The 17926-nt window shown below is 52.7% G+C and overlaps 1 protein-coding gene across 4 annotated transcripts in view; it reads left to right on the top strand.

Moving 5' to 3' along the window:
- Positions 1-16447, top strand: part of PLCG1 (phospholipase C gamma 1) — a 98166-nt gene extending 81719 nt beyond the window's left edge. Inside the window, exons 21-32 of one of the 4 annotated variants that reach the window (XM_032767356.2) lie at positions 744-847; positions 1591-1687; positions 1911-1980; positions 2496-2653; positions 3270-3366; positions 4396-4620; positions 5548-5696; positions 8944-9058; positions 10977-11138; positions 12254-12342; positions 14122-14297; positions 15554-16447. In XM_032767356.2, the coding sequence (XP_032623247.1) occupies positions 744-847; positions 1591-1687; positions 1911-1980; positions 2496-2653; positions 3270-3366; positions 4396-4620; positions 5548-5696; positions 8944-9058; positions 10977-11138; positions 12254-12342; positions 14122-14297; positions 15554-15596 (1485 nt within the window). In that variant the 3' untranslated portion in view covers positions 15597-16447. Of the gene's footprint in view, positions 1-743; positions 848-1590; positions 1688-1907; positions 1981-2495; positions 2654-3269; positions 3367-4395; positions 4621-5547; positions 5697-8943; positions 9059-10976; positions 11139-12253; positions 12343-14118; positions 14298-15553 lie in introns of all 4 variants that reach the window. The other 3 variants (XM_032767354.2, XM_032767355.2, XM_032767353.2) reach the window with 3 other exon arrangements.
- Positions 16448-17926: the final 1479 nt, after the last annotated feature.

Raw genomic sequence — 17926 nt, 5'->3', positions numbered from 1 at the left:
AAAGCAGTTACAAAGCCTGAGTGCAGACTGCATTTTTATTTTCATCGTGGGCCACGGCCTGTCTGGCCGTTTGACCGTGTAAAGGTCCATTTGGACATGATGTTTCCTGATCTGATTGTGCAGGGAGACTGGGTGCCCAATTGCACACAAGCCACGTACAAAACCACGATGGCGGTGACCCATATCTGTCATTGTTTGGTCCAATAGTGCCATCAAGCCGGGCGGGGCAGCAACATTTCCTTTACTCATCTTTATAGCAGCCAGGCACAGGGATGACAGAGAAACAAAATGCAACACCAAACCAGGAAGAGACATGCTAGGGAAAATCAATGGCTCTTGCATTTGTGATGGCTGCCATCTTGGCCAGCACATCAGAGGTAGAACCAGGGTCTTCCAGAGCTAAAAGCTGCTAGGGCTTGAGCTAAGGAGCCTAGGTTCCCTAACAGATGTGTAGCCTCTATAGACTGGCACAGCTAGATACCAGTAACACACACACAGCAGTGGGTTGCACGTTGTCCTACGATGGTTACTAGATCCTGGCTCTTGGTGGACATCTCGAATGGGGGGTGCCCTTAGGCGAGCGAGCCCTGCCTGTGGAGTGGTTGCGCATAGGTTCTGTGTTACCCTATGATCATACCTGCCATGGCGAGTAGAAGAGAAGCTCTTGAAGGAAGGAGGCCTCATGCTGGCCTTGGTGTCAGCTGCCCAGCCTCATACCTGGCGGCCCTCTGTTGTTTTTGCAGTGCGCCGTCAAGGCCCTGTTCGACTACAAGGCGCAGCGGGAAGACGAGCTAACCTTCATGAAGAACGCCATCATCCAGAACGTGGAGAAGCAGGAAGGAGGCTGGTGAGCGACCCCCACCCCACCCATTTCCAGTGTCTGCCTTCCATGGATGGTGGATGCCAGAGGATGAGCTTGGTGACCTTGCACCCATCCTAGCAGACGGGTCCCAAAAGCCAGCAGCCTCAGAGGAGAAGCCAGGGGTCTGCCAGCGTCATACAGACCATTGGGGAGGAGGGGGCCTTGCTGCTGCCCTGTTCTTGTTCTGTAGATGAGCAAAGGAGGCTGGTCTCGAGGACTGTCCATCTGGCACCAGCACTCAAACTCTTCCTATTTTGGAGGGGCATGTGGAGTTGGAGAAGTAGTGAGTGAAACTGGGCCGCGGGGTCACAATAAATGTGGTGGTGGAAGGGGGTTGGGAGGGATGGACCCATGAGCCTGGACAAGTGCCTTGTTGTGAAATAGCTGCATGTCAGAGGGGTAAACTCCACTGCTGCCTGTCAGCTTGTAATGAGCCATTCAAAATAGAGTCCGTGGGAGCCGTTACACAGCCAGTGGGGCCGGGACCCTTTTGGAGGGCTGGAGGCGTCCCTTTGTGCCTGATGCCAGCAGGGCTCATACAGGAGTGTGGTGAGAGGGGACAGGTTCTGCTGACTCTACTGTGGCCACACCGTGGCTCCAGGAGCTGGGCCCTTCCCGATGTGGAGCCTCCTTACAGTTGTGTCCTTCTGAGGTCCCAGGAGCTCCGGGGTGGCTCCCTGGGGCCACTGGGGACTGTTCTGACAGTGGCTGCACCTTTGTCTCTCCAGGTGGAGAGGAGATTATGGGGGCAAAAAACAGCTGTGGTTTCCTTCCAACTACGTGGAAGAACTAGCCAGCCTCGGTGGCCAGGAGCCTGACAGGGAGGTGAGCGTGTTTCTGAGTGCCTGGGAAGGGATGTGGGGGTGGGGTGGGGGCATGCCTGCGAGAAAGTGGCTGTGTCTGAGCCAGAGGGGAATGCTTCCTCCAGCTGCTGGGACACGTGCCCCATGCTCAGGGTTGGGGTGCTAGCGTGGGTCTGGGGAGCAGGGTGGGCTCGCCGCTGCACTAGTCAGTTCTGACATGCCGACCTGTGATCCGTTCCCAGCAGCAGCTAGACGAGAACAGCCCCCTGGGAGTCCTGCTTGGAGGCACCCTGGATGTGCCGTCCTGCCAGATAGGTAAGCACTGGGGTGGGGGTTGTCATTCGCACCCATGCACGGGTCTTGCAGGGAGCTCCCTGGTGTGAATGGGCCTGGTTTCCCTCTCCGTCCACAGCAGCTTCAGTGCCTAGAGCCCAATGCCTCCCCTCCTCTCCCGTCCTGCATCCCCTGGGCACCTGGGGTGCACGGCTTCTCTGGGGGGTTGGGAAATCTCCCACTTTGAGCCCAGGAACAGCACTCAGCAATGGACTCAGGGGCGCCATGAGCCTGCTCCCCTAGCTCTGGGCAGTGAGGCCAGGAATCAAGCCCAAGCCTCCTCTAGATCGCTGGCCCATTTCCATTCCCACCCCGCCTTGTCTCTGGTCATCATAAACCTGGAGGCCAGCGAATTGGGTGCAGCTCGAGGCCTGGCCATAGGAAATCCACCCAGCACTTGTTCCGTTCCTTCCCCTCACTAATGGCAATCCAGAGTGCGGAGGATTTGGCTGCATGAGCGGTTGTGACCTTTCCCGTCCCTCGCTCTCCTGTCACAGCCATCCGCCCCGAGGGGAAGAACAACCGCACCTTCGTCTTCTCCATCAGCAAGGCCTCCATGTCGCGCCCATCCATGGACGTGGCGGCTGACACGCATGAGGACCTGCTGGACTGGGTGAAGAAGATCCGGGAGGCAGCCCAGACTGCCGACGCCAGAGTGAGTCTGGTTAGCCAGCTCGCCCTACAGGCCCCTGGCATCCTTGGGGATGGACGCCAGGCCCTCCCAGAACTGGCTGCTCAAGCCCATAGGCCTGTCCCCACCGAGCCTTGTAAAGGGAGTTCTGCTCCCAGCCCTTGGGAAGAGAGACAGGTCCTGGTAGAGGCTGGAACAAGCAGCTGAGTAAACCAAAGCGCTCCTCACTTGGAGAGAGAGGGGCTTGGAGGGAGGGGCACCTGTAACCTCCCCCCTCCACTCTGTAGATGGCTAGTTCTCTGGTGTGTGGCGGCAGGCCAGGGAGCGCCCTACAGTGTGGGGTGGAGGTAGGATGGAGGCAGCGGTTAGTCATGAATTTTCATAGTGATTGGAGGGCACAGGCCCCACTGACGGTCACTAGGACTTGTGCTCCTAAGTCACATCAGGGGTTTTTGAAGCCCCCTTCTGCCCCCAAAGGCTTTCAAGGACCATGATGTTTCCTAGTGCAGAGCCCAGCAGCCTCCAGTCACAGTGATTAGTGATCCAGTGACTAGTGATCACTCTGCAGCCAAGGTCACTGCTGGACAAGTGCTGCTGCTAGCGTAGGAGCCTTGGTGACTTTGTGTCTGACTCCTGGCAGCTCTCCGAAGGGAAGATGATGGAGAGGAGGAAGAAGATTGCCCTGGAGCTATCAGAACTTGTCATCTACTGCCGGCCCGTCCCCTTCGATGAAGAGAGTAAGTGCAGGTCCCCTGGGTGCCGGTACGCAGCAGACAGGTTGCAGGTGCATTATAATGCCCCCAGCACAACCTGGCCTGTCTGTCTGTCAGAGGTGGGCTGAGATGCTGGGTGCAGACCCCATTCGATTTAACCAGTGGTTTGAGGTTTAAGGCCAGATTGGAAATAAATTGAGGTCAAGCTCCTAAGATTCCAAGCCCCAGGTGGTGGAAATCTCCTACAGCCAGCCGTTCTCGAGAGATTTCAGCCACCTGCCAACAGGATCTGGCCTAGAATGTTGGGATCTGGGGGATTCACGCCAGGCTGTCAAAGCCGCCTGGGGCATATTGAGACACAGAGCTCCCCTCAGAATTAACTGTGGCTCTGGCAATCTCAGCCATCTGCCCCGACCCCCTGCACCCACACGCCCTGGGGCAGTGGGTCTCAAACTTTTTTTACTGACGACTTCTTTCACATAGCAAGCCTCTGAGTGTGACCCCCTCTAATAAATTAACACCCTTTTAAATATATTTAACACCATTATAAATGCTGGAGGCAAAGCAGGGTTTGGGGTGGAGGCTGACAGCCTGCAACCTCTCATGTAATAGCCTTGCGACGCCCCGAGGGGTCCGACCCCCAGTTTGAGAACGCTTGCCCTGGGGGATAGCAGGTGGAGGGCTCTGGAGGATGCCCAGAAGCATCTCGGATCTAGATCAGGGTTAGTGGAGGGAAGAGCTGTGTGGCCACAGATTGCCTAAGGGAGGGCATGGGGAGGACCAGGAGTGTGTCTAGAGCAGGGGCTGGAGGAAGGGGCAGTGGTCCAGCTTAGGCAGGGGGCAGGCTTGGATTTGGACCCCCCCCCCGCCCCAATCAACTGCAGAGTATTTGCTAGTCACACGCTGGAGAGGCCTGTGCCAGGGAGTCAGCTTGCAGGTGGAAAGGGGAATGCAAGCCCTGGTGATCTCTTGGAGGTGGGAGCAGCTCACCCAGCCTTGTCCGGGGCGATGGAGCTCCTGCATGATGAATGACTGCTCCATGACTCCTGGCAGAGATTGGCACAGAAAGGGCCTGCTACAGGGACATGTCGTCCTTCCCCGAGACCAAGGCAGAGAAGTATGTCAACAAGATCAAAGGCAAGAAGTTCCTGCAGTACAACCGGCTTCAGCTCTCCCGCATCTACCCCAAGGGCCAGCGCCTCGACTCCTCCAACTACGATCCCCTGCCCATGTGGATCTGTGGCAGCCAGCTCGTGGCGCTCAACTTCCAGACCCCAGGTGAGAGCTGCCTGCTGGGAGGGAGGGGGGCGTAGCTTGGGTGCCACACAGAGCTCCCAGTTAAAGGTGCCTTGCCAAACCCCCCTCCCTGAGGAGTCACAGCCTGATCCCTGTGTCGAAGGTCAGTCCCATCCAGCCACTTGCCCCTTCCATAAGCGCTTCAGGACACACAGCGTCACTAGCACGCGATGCCCCCTGCGATTGCTGATGCCTGAGCAGAAGAGTGGAGTAGGTAAGACTCCACTTGCAGCCCATCTGGCCCATTCCATTGTAGGCAGAGGGGCTTCATTCCTCCCGGGGGCAGAGAACCTCCCTCTCTAGCACAGCATGCGATCCTGGCCCTTGGTCCCAGGCCCCAAGTTACTGGAGGGACACTGATCCCCTGTATAGGGAACAGCAACAGAAATGCAGAGGGCTGCAAGGACAGACCGATGGGGAGAGATGGAATGAGTGAGGGCCTGCGTCGCAATGGGTGCACGGGAGGTGGAAGCGTATAGGTATTTAGGGAATGGCAGGGGATCCTCTAGGGCAGTGGTTCTCAACCTTTTTTCATTTTGCAGGCCCCTAAAAAATTTCAAATGGAGGTGCTGCCCTTTGGAAACCTTAGACATCATCTGTGGACCCCCAGGGGTCTGCGGCCTACAGGTCAGGAACCACTGTGCTAGGGTGCTACAGGAGGGGATACCCGGCAGGAACTGGATGGAGTTAAACACGGGAAACTGGACATGGGGCAAACTGTGTGTGATGTACCATGCCTGGGAAAGGAAGAGGTGGAGGAGGTCATAGGCTGGGTGACATGCCATACAGTGCCCTGTAGGGACAGAGCCTGTCCCAGTGCCAGGACAATGAATTGTGCACTCCAGTAACTTCTCTCATCGTGACTGCCAGCCCATGTTGAAGCGATCACTCCCTACCTGTCTTTCTCAGACAAGCCCATGCAGATGAACCAGGCCCTGTTCATGTCCGGCGGCCAGTGTGGGTACGTGTTGCAGCCAGCCAACATGCGGGATGACCTCTTCGACCCCTTTGACAAGAGCACGGTGCGCGGGCTGGAGCCGCTCTCGATCTCCATCGAGGTTTGTACTGGCCTGCGGCCCTGCCGTCACCTGGTTACCTTTCCCCTTACGAAGGGAATGGCTGTCCCTGCTGCGATCCCCCTGAGTGCCCCACCCCTATTGTGTGGGGGGAGCAGAGGACATCTGCCAACAGCTCTGTTCCTGGTTTGTCTGAGCCCTTGCTGGGAGGTGAGGGGCCTGGCTGACTGTGTGGGAGAGACATGTGGAATCAGCCCTTTTAGTCCTACCTGGGGACAGTGGTAGAGAATTATGTTCCTCCCCTAGGCCTGTCACCCTCTGGCATCTTCTCACTCAGAATATCACGTGCTCTTTATTGGGGAGGCTTTGTCCTGGCCCCGTTAATACCCGCATTAATACTCAACAACTCTTGAGCCAGAACCAAGCCCAGATGCGGTATGCTGCCTTGAGTCTAGTGGCAGAAATCTGCTTGGAAGCATAAGACAGAAGAGGATGAAACACCCCCTGGAACTGTTAGGGAGGAGGAGAGGAGAAAAATGACCATCTTCTGTCACCAGCAGGTGGTGCTCTGCCCCCGCAGGACCACATACTCCTAGACAGCTGCTGTCCAATCACCAGTGTGATTCCGGCTTCAATTATAAGTGTATGTGAGCGAGGGAAAACGCACGCGCGCGCGCACACAACTTGCAGCCAAAGTAGTGCTCTTTCAGGTGGTTCATTAAGGTTGATTTAAAACACAATGACCTCTTGCTCCAGGCCTGCGAAAATTGTAGTGCAAGACATGAACTGATTCCCCCTGCTATAAAGATCTTTCCCAAGCAACCCGAAGCAAGCTTTTCCCTTCCCCTCAATTGAAGCCCCCCAGGAGCCTGGGGAAGTAGACTAGCTTCGCAGTGTGACCTGAAGGTTAACAAAGATCAAGGGAGGCGCACAGGGCTCAGCTGATCTCTACTGCCAGGGTACTGCACAGGGGGGAGAGAGGTAGTTTCTCAGAGAGCAGGGACTCAAAGCATTTAGGGCTAAATCCCAGCTGCCTTCCAGCGAAGTGTTGCAGTCACACACCCTAGTGGTTTTAACATCTGGGGTGTAATCCTAGCCCCATTGAAATCAGTCAATGAAATTTTGCTATTGACTCAATTGGGGCCAGGATTTTACCCCTGCTCTCTTAATGGCAGCCTGGTGCTAGCATAGGCAGCCCTCCTAGAAGTGCAGTGACCTGTCTGCAGTAATACCCCCCTGTTCCCACATACTGTAGTGCTATCCTTCTGTAGCTCTCAAAGCATTTTATGAAGGAGGTCGGTATCGTTATCCCCATCGTAGGTGGGAAACTGAGGCACAGAGCGGCGCCTGTTAACTCACTGGCCCAGCTACTCCCTGGGGCAAATCTGAGGCCCAGCAGGAATCAGACATGTTGAGGGTAAGAGGTGGTACCAATTTCACTTTCTCAGGCATTTCATGGTAGTGAGAGGATTCCCCTTGGGGCTGAAGAGAAGCTGGGTCCTGGAGGGTTTGATGCCCACAGGAGTTACCAGGTCTACTGTCCCTCAGAGCCAGCAAGAGATCTATTCACAGGGAAGGTGGGGTCACCTCAGGCGTGGCTTCCACGATGGTATCCCTCCCTGCGTGCTGCCTGAGCTGATGATGGCCTATTACAGAGTGAAGGCATCTGACACCGTGTCCTTTGTCCTTAAGGATTTAGCTATAATAATATTACATCATTCCCTAGCAAAGACCTCCTGATGCCATGTGGGTCTAAAAGGAGTTTCCCTTCCTGGGGGATAGTTACTGCTGTACGGGCCAGGTGCACTGGGAAAGGTTACCTTCAATCTGCTGTACCGGTAAGGCAGGATGGCCTCCCCAGTAAGGGGGCCTTGGTCATCCACTCCAAGCTGGTGGTTCTGAATTGGCTAATACGGGATAAAACCAAGCAGTTGAATGAAGAAGGAAGGACGTGTGGGTTCAGTGAATGGGGCTGGGAGGCGGGACACTTGTGTTGTGTCCTTGGCTCTCTGCGTGACTTTAGCCCATGTGCCACATTCTCCCCAGTGTGTGTAACGGGGATATGTCTTCTGGACTGGCAATACAGCTGATTCTGCTGTTCAGGGATGTTGTATTCAGTAAAGTTCGCTATGGTCCTGAGCAAGATGTGCAAGGGAACAGAGTTGTTCTCGCCCCACTCCACGTCAATCCATTTATTCCTACCCCCTCCATGTCAGACAGTCATACTGTGCCCCTCTCCCTGCGGGTTGGAGGCAGGGCAGCACTGGACAGCCAGCCTGGAGCCAGGGCCGCTCCACTGGAGAACCCCCAAGTTTCCCGCAGATTGCTATCTTTCTGCCCCAATACCAAGCATCCCTAGGAGACCGAATGGTCTATACTGGAGGTCCGGAGAGCACTCAAAATCTTCCTCAAGCACATGGAGCCATATCAGCGGTCCACAGCACCTTTCATCTTGTATCACTGCCAAAGGGAAGGAGGCTGTAACTCCTCCACGACAAACAAGGCATATATTGTTGAAGCTGATAGAGCCTCTGGAGTGAGTCCACCAGACAGCATTAGAGTCCACTCCCCGAGGGGTTCAGCGACCTCTTGGGCAGAAAGGTCTGGTTCTTCACATACAGAAATCTGGCAGGCAGCTACATGGCCATCAGCGTTCACAAAACATTACAAGGGTGATGTCCTTTCTTCTTCAGATGCGGCTTCAGGAGCAGGGTACTTCTGAATGTGCATCCCCAGTAGTAATCCAGGCTCAGCACATTGTTTTAATCCTTCCAGCCTAGGGCTGAGAACTACTTAGCACATCCCACAATGCAGCGTGTTGAACAGTGGGGTGAGGGAGAAGAGAGGAAACATTCCTTTTTACTTGTGAATTTTCCTTCTAACACCTTCCCTGTTTGACAATCTGGCCTACCTGGAGAAGGATTCACTTCGAGAATTCAAGTTGATGCTTCTGTTCTTTGTTTTCCCACATTAGCATGGAACATGCGTGTTTGCATAAGGGAATATTGGTCTGTTCCCTGGGGCTCTGTTACAGGTTCCCATGGTAGGTGACATAATAGTATATGCAATTAATAATGTTCATCTTTGGAAGCTGTCATTCTGGGGTTCTGCAGAGGGTGGTCCTGCCTCTGGGCTGGCTGTCAATCTTTGTTCTGCTTCCTGCTTGCAGTGGGAGGGGGAGCACCCTGCAGTACAGATTGTCAGATAGGGTGGATGTTAGAAAATTCACAGGTCAGAAGGCAATTTTCCATCTTCATCATTACCACAAACGCTTTCTTCCTTCTTCTAGATCCTTGGGGCACGACATCTTCCCAAAAACGGGAGGGGGATCGTTTGCCCATTTGTGGAGGTCGAGCTGTCTGGAGCGGAGTACGACAATGCCAAACAGAAGACGGAGATTGTGGGTGAGTACCAGGATTGGCTCTCCCAACGGAGCCATGGGCGAAAAAAATCTTGGGTGCAGTTTGTGCCAGCGAAAAGGGAGCCCTTGGTAGAATGTGCTTTGCTCTGTTTGTAAACGGTTTCCTTTCCTATTGATCCTGGTGTGTGATCTGACACTTGGGCATGGATCCTCACTAGGAGAAAATAGTGTGTTAGCGAACATGGGGGAAATTCCTCGGGAAGACCCAGCACTTTGTAGTTTTAACAGGAGTTAGGCTAGGCTTCTCCACGGTGTGTACATAGACCTGCCACTCTTCACCAGGATCTTGCCTCATGTTAGCTGCCTCTGCCTCCCCCCCGCCCACATGCACTTTATTGCGGCTCTCACCATTGAGCCTGCAGGCATGGAGCCAGCGAGAGGCTTGGGAAGCCTCATGCTCACGCTAAACATGAGTCCTGAATGTACTGGGGGCGCCGTTTGATGTGGTGAACAGCGCTGCACACCCTGCAAATAGCTCAAAGCTTCACTGAGCCAAGCAGGGGCTTTGTTCCGGTACTGCATGGTGTGAGCTCAGTGCTAATGGGGGACATGTCAATGTGAGAAGCACATTTCCACCTGCAAACACCACAGTTCCTCTAGAGACCAAGACTGTAAATGAAAGAAGCTAGCAGCACCCTCCCCCCCTCCCCACAATTTCTCTGTTGTTTCAGTGTGTTTCCTCTGGGTATTTGACAGCACCTCGGGGATAGTCATTTTCATGGTTTTCCCCTCTATAGACAGCTGGGGTGAAATTCACCACTACTCACTTTCCCCTCTGGCTAAAAAGATCCGAAGAAACCTCCATCAGAGGAGCAGAAATCCTTATCTATGTTCCCTTTGAAGGGATATCTTCTAATTCTAGTACTTGCTATTTAAAGGGGGGGGGGTGTGGAATTCCTGTCATTAGAGGTTTTAAAGAACAGATTAGACCAATGGTGGGGGGGGGGGCACTGTCAGAAAATGGCCCCTTTAAAAAAAAAAAAAAAATATCCAACATTAAAGAATTCCAGTTGACATTGTCCCTCCAAAGAGTGTAACCATGCCACATTGCAGGGGCTTGTTCTCCTAAGGGAAGAGTTATGAGAATTCTTCCTCGCCTCAAAGCATGCTGGGCTGCTCAGAGACTCTTTCAATGATTTGCTGTTTGTAGCTCATGTAGAACTGAGGATTGAATGGCAAGTTTGCTGGACTAGTCTCACTCCAAGGCACAGTGGCAGGGTTTTGAACTTTGTGCCATAACATCGAAGGATGTGTGAAGGAATGTTGGTTTAACAATTACGGCAGGGGAGTGGCTGTCCACTGTCCTGGGTTCACTCCCTGTTGTGCCATGGATTTGAGGCATGAAATGGGGCAAGTCACTTGAGCTGTCTGTGCCTGTTTCCCTCTCTGAGGTTTATAATGCTGAGCTGCATGACTGAGCAGATTGATTAATGAATGCTCGTAAATAGCTTTGAGAACCTCTCTTCTGCTGCTGGCTACTTTCTTTTGAGGCTGCTCTACAAGCAAAGGTGACTCTGGCTTTTATTTCTTATGTTTTGATTTCATGTCCTGAATATACAGGTAGGAGCTAACTGCAAGGCCAGCTAGAAAGGAAAGCTGTATTGTCGTGGTACCTAGAAGTCTCAGTTCTGAGCAAAGACTCTGTTGCGCTAGGTGCTGTACAAATAGAGAGCTCAAAGCCCAGCGCTCCTGGACAATTGTTGTTAGATTTGTAGGTGCCAAAGGAAACAAGATTTCTGGAAGGGAACAGTTTCCAGCGTTCACTCCAGACACTAAATGAGCCAGACTTCAAGTACATTTTTCTGAGAAATCAAATGGGGAGAAGCCGTGGGGAAGCTCCATCCTGCAGCAAAGGGAATGTTGGGGCTGGTGTTTGATGGTTTGATTGTTCTTTTAAATAGCGGACAATGGCCTGAACCCCCTCTGGTCCCAGAAGACCTTCAATTTCCAGGTCAGCAACCCCGACTTCGCCTTCCTGCGCTTCGTGGTATATGAGGAGGACATGTTCAGTGATGAGAATTTCTTGGCGCAGGCCACGTTCCCAGTGAAAGGCCTGAAGACAGGTAAAGCTGCATGCGCTTGTGTGTCCTTCCCGCTGTCACTCAGACTTTGTGGCAGGAGGACCTGTCTCAGGGTGGGTCGGCAGCATGGCAGAACACAGGGCTCACATCCCGTCTGATCTGCCCCTCTGTCCCTAAGTCCCCTAGTCACCATCTAGGGATGGCGTAGGCCAGCGGTCTTTGCTCCAGGTCCATCAACTCACCCGCTTTCGGGTTGCATCCAAACCCTCCTACATAGGAAACCAATAGGATTCTGCTGCAAGTGGGATGCAACCAACAGAGGGAGCTTTGCTCTCCTAGCCTCTTAACTGCATATTGTGTGGAGGGCTCTGCTGGTGCCCTGCTCCCTTTAGGGATGTAACAGTTATTTGGTTTCTGGGTTCAGGAGGGCACTAGGGGAAGGGTGAGGCCTGGCATCCCTTCAATTTACTTCTGTGGCCTGGGTGCAACAAGCACCCATCATTGCCTTGGGTCATGCTCACAGGGCTTGAAATGGGGAAGAGCTTCTCGGGTAGTAGGCAGCTTTTTAATCCGGCAGGAAAATGCCTAATCAGATCCACTGGCTGGAAGCTGAAGTTAGGCACATTCAGATTAGAAATAAGGTGCCCATTTAACAGAGGTATTTACCCATTGGAACCACGTAACTAGGGACATGGCAGACTCTGCATCCCTTGCAATCTTTAAATCCAGACAGGGATGCCTTTCTACAAGGGATGCGGTGACTCAGACAACAATTATGGGCTTGATGCAGGAAATAGTGGGTGAGGGCCTCTGGTCTGTGCTGTGCAGGTCACACTAGAAGGTCAGACAGTCCCTTCTGGCCCTAAAATCGATGAATTTCACCTCATATGCCAAGGGCCAGCATGAAGCCTCTACACCACTCAAGCTTCATTGACAGTCTCAACCTAAGGATTAAGTGGGCACAGGCGTAGTGCTGGCTCCTTTGCACAGAGGTGTGTTAGAAATGCCCCATCTGCTTTGTGCTACTAGAGCAAGCAGGTGTGTGCACGGTAGGGCGTGGCCATGTGCATGAAGCTTCGCTTGTGCTGTGCATGGCCCCCGTTAGCCAGCCCTCCCCTGGGTTTCTCTCAGTAACGGTTGTGCTCTCTTTGTATCAGGGTACAGAGCTGTGCCGTTGAAGAACAACTACAGCGAGAACCTGGAGTTGGCCTCCCTGCTTGTTAAAATAGAAATCTTCCCTGGCAAGGTAAGGCTGGTCCACTTGGTTGTCCTTCTCTGCAACACAGGAGAGTAGACACACTGGGCTTAGAAACCAAGGGCTGGTTGGTCCAGAAGGCTTTGAGCTCCCCTGGTGACTAAGGGTAAATCTGCTGTGCAGTGAGAGATGTGACTGCAGCACGAGGAGATGTACCTGAGCTGGCTTTGATCTAGCTAGCTCCGATAGCAGCAGCGAAACCGCAGCAGCACAGATGTACAAGGCCACCCTGCACCCTCGTTATGTACTCAAGCAGCTAGTCACCTCTTCACTGCTCTTGTCACTTGGGCTAGCTAGATCAAAGCTAGCTCAGGTTTGTCTGCCCATGCTGCACTCACACCTTTGACTGCAGCGTACACACAAAGTGAGACTGTAATTCATTGTTTCCTCACCACCTTACTAATCTTACTTCACAACCTGAGCTTCCCATCTCATCAGATCTCCCATCTAAGCCAGGGTAAGTCTGATCTGTGCTTGGAGGAGAGACCTCTGTTGAACAGCTTGGCACTCCAGGAAGCGAGGTGGCACTGCTCGCTGTGAGGCAGCAGTGACCCGCCCTCCATGCTGGAGATGCTATCTCCTGGGTGGCTCTTAAAGATGAGGTCCCGACTTCTTGGCGATTGTTAAAGAGCCTACTACTTTCTCTGCCACACCTGCTGCACAGTGGCACAAGCAGGATTTTGAATGGCCTCCTCCATTCTAAAGACTCCAGAGGTGTCATTCATTAGCCCAGAACATCCCCCTAGTCTCTCACAACAAAGCAGCTTGGTTTTTCCAAGCTGGTACCTGTGAGAAACCCACCACACAGCTGGGAATAACTGGCAGCCTCTGCTCAGGAGACAAGCATGGCACATTGTGGGCCCCTCTGGGGCATTGCCTGAGCTGGTTTTATCCCAGTGGGGTGAGGCAGGGATGAGCAGAGCTCTGGGGATGAAGCTTGAACAGGGCTGGCGCTTCTATTAGGCGACCCTAGGCAGTCGCCTAGGGCTCCAGGATTCAGGGGGTGGCATTTTGTGCGCTCTCCCACGGGGCACACAGGAGCTTCCGGTTCCGCTCCCCTTGCGCCGCCGAAGAAGGACCTTCTGCCAAAGTGCCGCAGAAAACAGCGGCAGGCAATTGAGCAGCTCAATGACTGCCACTGTTGCCTGCGGCATTTCGGCAGAGGGTCCTTTTCGGTGGCGCGATGGGAGTGGAACTGGAAGCTCCCGCGCGCCCCTTGGGGAACGCACAAAATGCCAACTCCCGAATTCTGCCTAGGGCGCCAGAAACTCTGGCGTCGTTCCTGAGCATGAACACACCTGCCTGTGCTGCACTTGGTTTTCATTGGATCCTCATGCTAAACCACCCATCTGAGCAGGTATAGTTCTAGCTTCTAGGCCCAGGAGATGTTGGTTTCTAAACTTACTCCCTCTGGGCGAGAGGAGAGGGAGAGAGGCTGATATCTCATCTCAGTTGGGCTGGTTCATATAGTTCTGTCATGAACAAGTTATGCCTGAAGGGTTGGTAATTCCCTTTCTAGCAGAAGGTCTCTTAAAAAACAAAATCTTGCCCTAAAGCCAATGTTGGTTAAAATTGGGGCAGATGTCTAAAGAGCATCAGCACACAATTGCATGCTCATTGCACATCTGACTTGTTCACACCATCTTTGTGTTTGCACAACTATACAGACAGTTCTGGTTCCTTGCAGCACTGTTACGCTGGTAGAGAATGTGCATGCAGTCCCAGTGCAGTGCTTTAAAAATCACTTCCCCTTGTTTCTGATTCAAGCAGGAAAATGGAGAAATTAACCTCTTTGGTGCCTCAGCCCTCCGAGAACGGATGGGAGACGCTTCAAGTCAGCTCCTGACAAACCGAGCCCGGGAAGGGTCCTTCGATGCCCGCTACCAACAGCCATTTGAGGATTTCCGGGAGCAGCTAGCGGACCATTTTGACAGCCGAGAGCGAAGGTAACGTGGTGGAGTTTTGGAAAGGGACTTGTTCTCTCTACCTTGAGCTCCTATAACGCAAACCAAGCATGGCCTTGGATCCAAGCTACCCTTGATTTTAATCAGTGCAGCTTCTATTGCCTAGTCGTCAGTTTTCCTTATCGTCTCCGTGATGCTGTCTGAGTGTAAGCTCTCTGATCTCGACAGCCCATGGAGACAGTTACCAGGAGTCCAGTGTGATGCAGTGAGAGGTTTGGTTTAGTGGCAGAGCTAAGGCAGGGGACATCCTACCATTCATGGAGAGGCACTCGAGCCTGTTGTCATAATGTAGGCCCTGCGTCAGGGCTGTTGCAGCACACTCCCCACCTGCCCAGTGTGCAACTTCTCCGCCCACCCTGATGCATCAGGTACCTGCAAAGCACCTGAGTTTCATATTGAAGGGTGGATGAGCAAGGTTCATCTGCAGAGTCCTGGCCTGCAAGACAGGTGTGTATCTCACAGGTTGCCATTCACGCTCTGGGGCAGGAAGGAAGTCCTCACCCTATTTAACACTAAGCGAGGAGGAACTGGGGCTCTCAGGGCAGGCTATGCTCCAGCTGCCAGGATCCTGACTGGGACCTGAGAACCTGAAAGCTCTGAGAGCCCTGGCTTAACCTGAGTCTCTGAGGATTCCTTTCTGTAAAGCTGGGAGCCTGGAATTCCTGGGACTGGCGTACATACAGGGTTTGGGGAAGCCCAGCCATGCTGACTGCCCTGGGGCTGAGGACATCAGGGCTTCCAGACTCCCGGCTCGACCTGCCCCGCTCAGGAGTCACACAGCCCATGGAGCCTCCTGAGCAAGGAGTTTGGAAGCCAAGGTTCCTGGCCAGTCCGCATTATGGGGCTGCACCAGAGCAACAGACCCTGGCAGCCCCAGCAGCAGCTCCATGAAATGGACATTGAGTGACTAGCAGCCATGAAACTGACAAGAACATCAGTTTCATGTTTTGTTTTGGAACCAGAAGATTTTGGTGTTTTCGAAACAACATTTTCTATTTGCTAAGAAACATCAGCAAAATGGGTTTCATTCAGCGGCACAGCCCACATTTCAAACCTGAAATGTCTCTCAAACCCCAAAACACAAGTTTCAGCCAGCTCTATCTAGCAGTTCTGAGACAGACGCCTGGAGCCGGGTGACCTTGCAATGACTGGGATTATAAGTAGCGCACAATTGCTTGTTAAGGTCTCTGCAGCAGAATTCATCTCAAGCCCCTCCCCTTTCCTCTCTTCCCCTGCAGGGTACTGCGAAGGACCAGGGTGAATGGAGACAACCGGGTCTAGCCCAACTTCGCCTGCTGAAAAGCACCTCTAGTGCTTGTGATTATCACGGAACGCTGTGAACTGGTTTCTATGGAAACGTCACTGCTTTGGCCTACTTTCAGGCAGCTTTTCCAGTTTCTCTGCTGGTGTGTGTTTGAGTGGAGAAATTAAAAAAAACTCGCCACCCAACCACCTTCTACTACCAAGCCCATAATGAAGTGTATTAATGTGCATAGCCTGTCAGCTATTAAAGCTGGAGACAAAACTGTGTCTATAATCAAACAAACTCCCTTTGAGCCTATATCCTGAGAATTCTAGATCCCGGTCCTGCTCAGAAGCTGGTAGGGAAGCTTTTTACAGCATTAACTCGGTGTAAATGTTTCCCACTCCCTTGAGTGACCTGCCTCTTCTCCCTCCTTTTACATGCCCCCATAGAGAGGTGCTTTCGTAAGAACCAGGCAGGATGCACCTCAGCCCTATTGTTGTATCAAAGTACCTGTATAGCCTCTGCCTCTGGGCCCAGTAGTGAAACTCAAAGTTTACAAGGCCCCTCTAGCTTTAAGTTACAATAAAAAAAGTCAGTGTTAAGTGTGTAACGTCTCCACTTTCTCAAGGTTTGCCTTAGCTGCCGAGTTCATGCTCCACTGCAGAAGAGCACCTTGTGGGCTAGTGGCCACTCTTCAGTGTCTTTCAAGCCAGCAGCTAGCTGTGGTTTTTGCGTGCAGTCTCTTTTACACCTTCAGGTGGACCTGGAGCTCGCTCACTCTCCCTGTCTTCATGTTGTCTTGTAAACAGTTCAGGGAGCGGGTCTGAAGAACTGTGGGTTATCACTCTCTGTCGCCCAAACTGCACATCAGGTAGGGAACGTGTGCTGCGGAGGCCTGCAGGAGCACTCCCAATTGATGGTGTAGCAAGAAAATGGAATGCAGAAAGCTGAGGCTCACCAGAGAAGCAACACGAAATACTGAGCCAAATTCAGCCCTGCTGGCAGCAGGTGCAGTTCCACAGAAGTTTCTTCCTACTTGGTGTGCAGCCACCAGCCTGGTGGTTTCTGGCAGTGCTGCCTCTAAAGGAACACTCCAGGCTGCTGAAACTCATGTGACTGAGTAGCTGTGGTTTAGGTTAGGAGCTGGCAGTTGCAAATTCTGCTTTGACTGGTGGCTTCTCCAGCTGAGATTTAGACAAGTTCTTGCCACCCTTATTTTGGAGGTGGCAAAGCTTTGCCTTTTCTTTTAGAGTGAGAGGAAGAAGAACTCTGGCCGAGTGTTGGCATGATCTGCATAGGGAATGTGTCCTTTTCCAAACAGAGTGCTCCAGGGCTAGCGATAAATGGCTACTCAACTGCACAACAGTAACTCGTACCTGCACTCTAGGCTGGGGCCTGAATTTAGGTTATTCCAACCTTCCAAAGGGACTGTATTTATCATGGGGGTGGAAAGATAAGGCAGGATAACAGACCATGCTACAGCTCCTGAGGCAGGCTGTATGCTCCACTGCAGTGCACTATATTGTGTTTGGCTCTTGACTGGTGTTACTTAAGAGCCATACTCCCCACTTAGCCTGAGGCTTGTGTTCAGGTCACTCTTTTAAAGACCAGAATGTCCAATAAAAGTCCTCGACTTATATTTTCCTCATTGTGTTTTGTGCAGAGGGGGCTGGGTAGGGAGAAATGGCAAAGCAAACCCTAATATGCCCTGGTATGTTCTTGTAACAAGGAGCACATGTGCAGACAAATAGCTGAAACAGCGATAAACATTCAGGGAGAACGTAGAGCGAGCCACCTAGGAAGGCTGCAGAGGAATATGGATCCTGCAAAGGCTGGACCAGGCTGCTTGAGAAAATTCTGTCATGCTGTTTTCCAGAGGGATGGCAGAGTGCACAATGCGTAAGTTATTCGATTCCATGGACCAATGCAGTCCTTGAGCGTTTGAGACCCTCCCATGCGCCCCAGGAGCTATCACTTTCTGTTAAGTCTATGTGGGGGACTTTACCAGCTTTGCTGCTGGGCGTTGGGCACTGCCAATGTGTGTCTTCATGCTCTGTTGGGCAAACTGAACTCCCAGGAGTAGCCAGGCTCGCTGGGAGGGGGTGACATCAGAACTGAAGGCAAAGCAGACCTTGGTGTCTCAATGGATTCTTGTTTTTAAAACAGGGAGAGGAGTTAGGAGATTGTGAGGTACAGAGTCTGGCAAATCAGATGCATCAGCGCTGGCCCATACTACCTTACTACCCTGTGTTTCAGGACCCGTTGCTTGTTGGAACAGACTAGCGATTGGAAGGCAGGCAGACTGAATGCTGTTAGCTGGGGTGATCCTAACTGGTACATCAATGTGAACTAAAACCCACACACC

This window comes from Chelonoidis abingdonii, chromosome 14, assembly GCF_003597395.2.
Source record: "Chelonoidis abingdonii isolate Lonesome George chromosome 14, CheloAbing_2.0, whole genome shotgun sequence".
NCBI lineage: Eukaryota > Metazoa > Chordata > Testudines > Testudinidae > Chelonoidis > Chelonoidis abingdonii.
The sequence above is the reverse complement of the archived record's forward strand: the minus strand, read 5'-3'. Positions and strand labels throughout refer to the sequence as shown.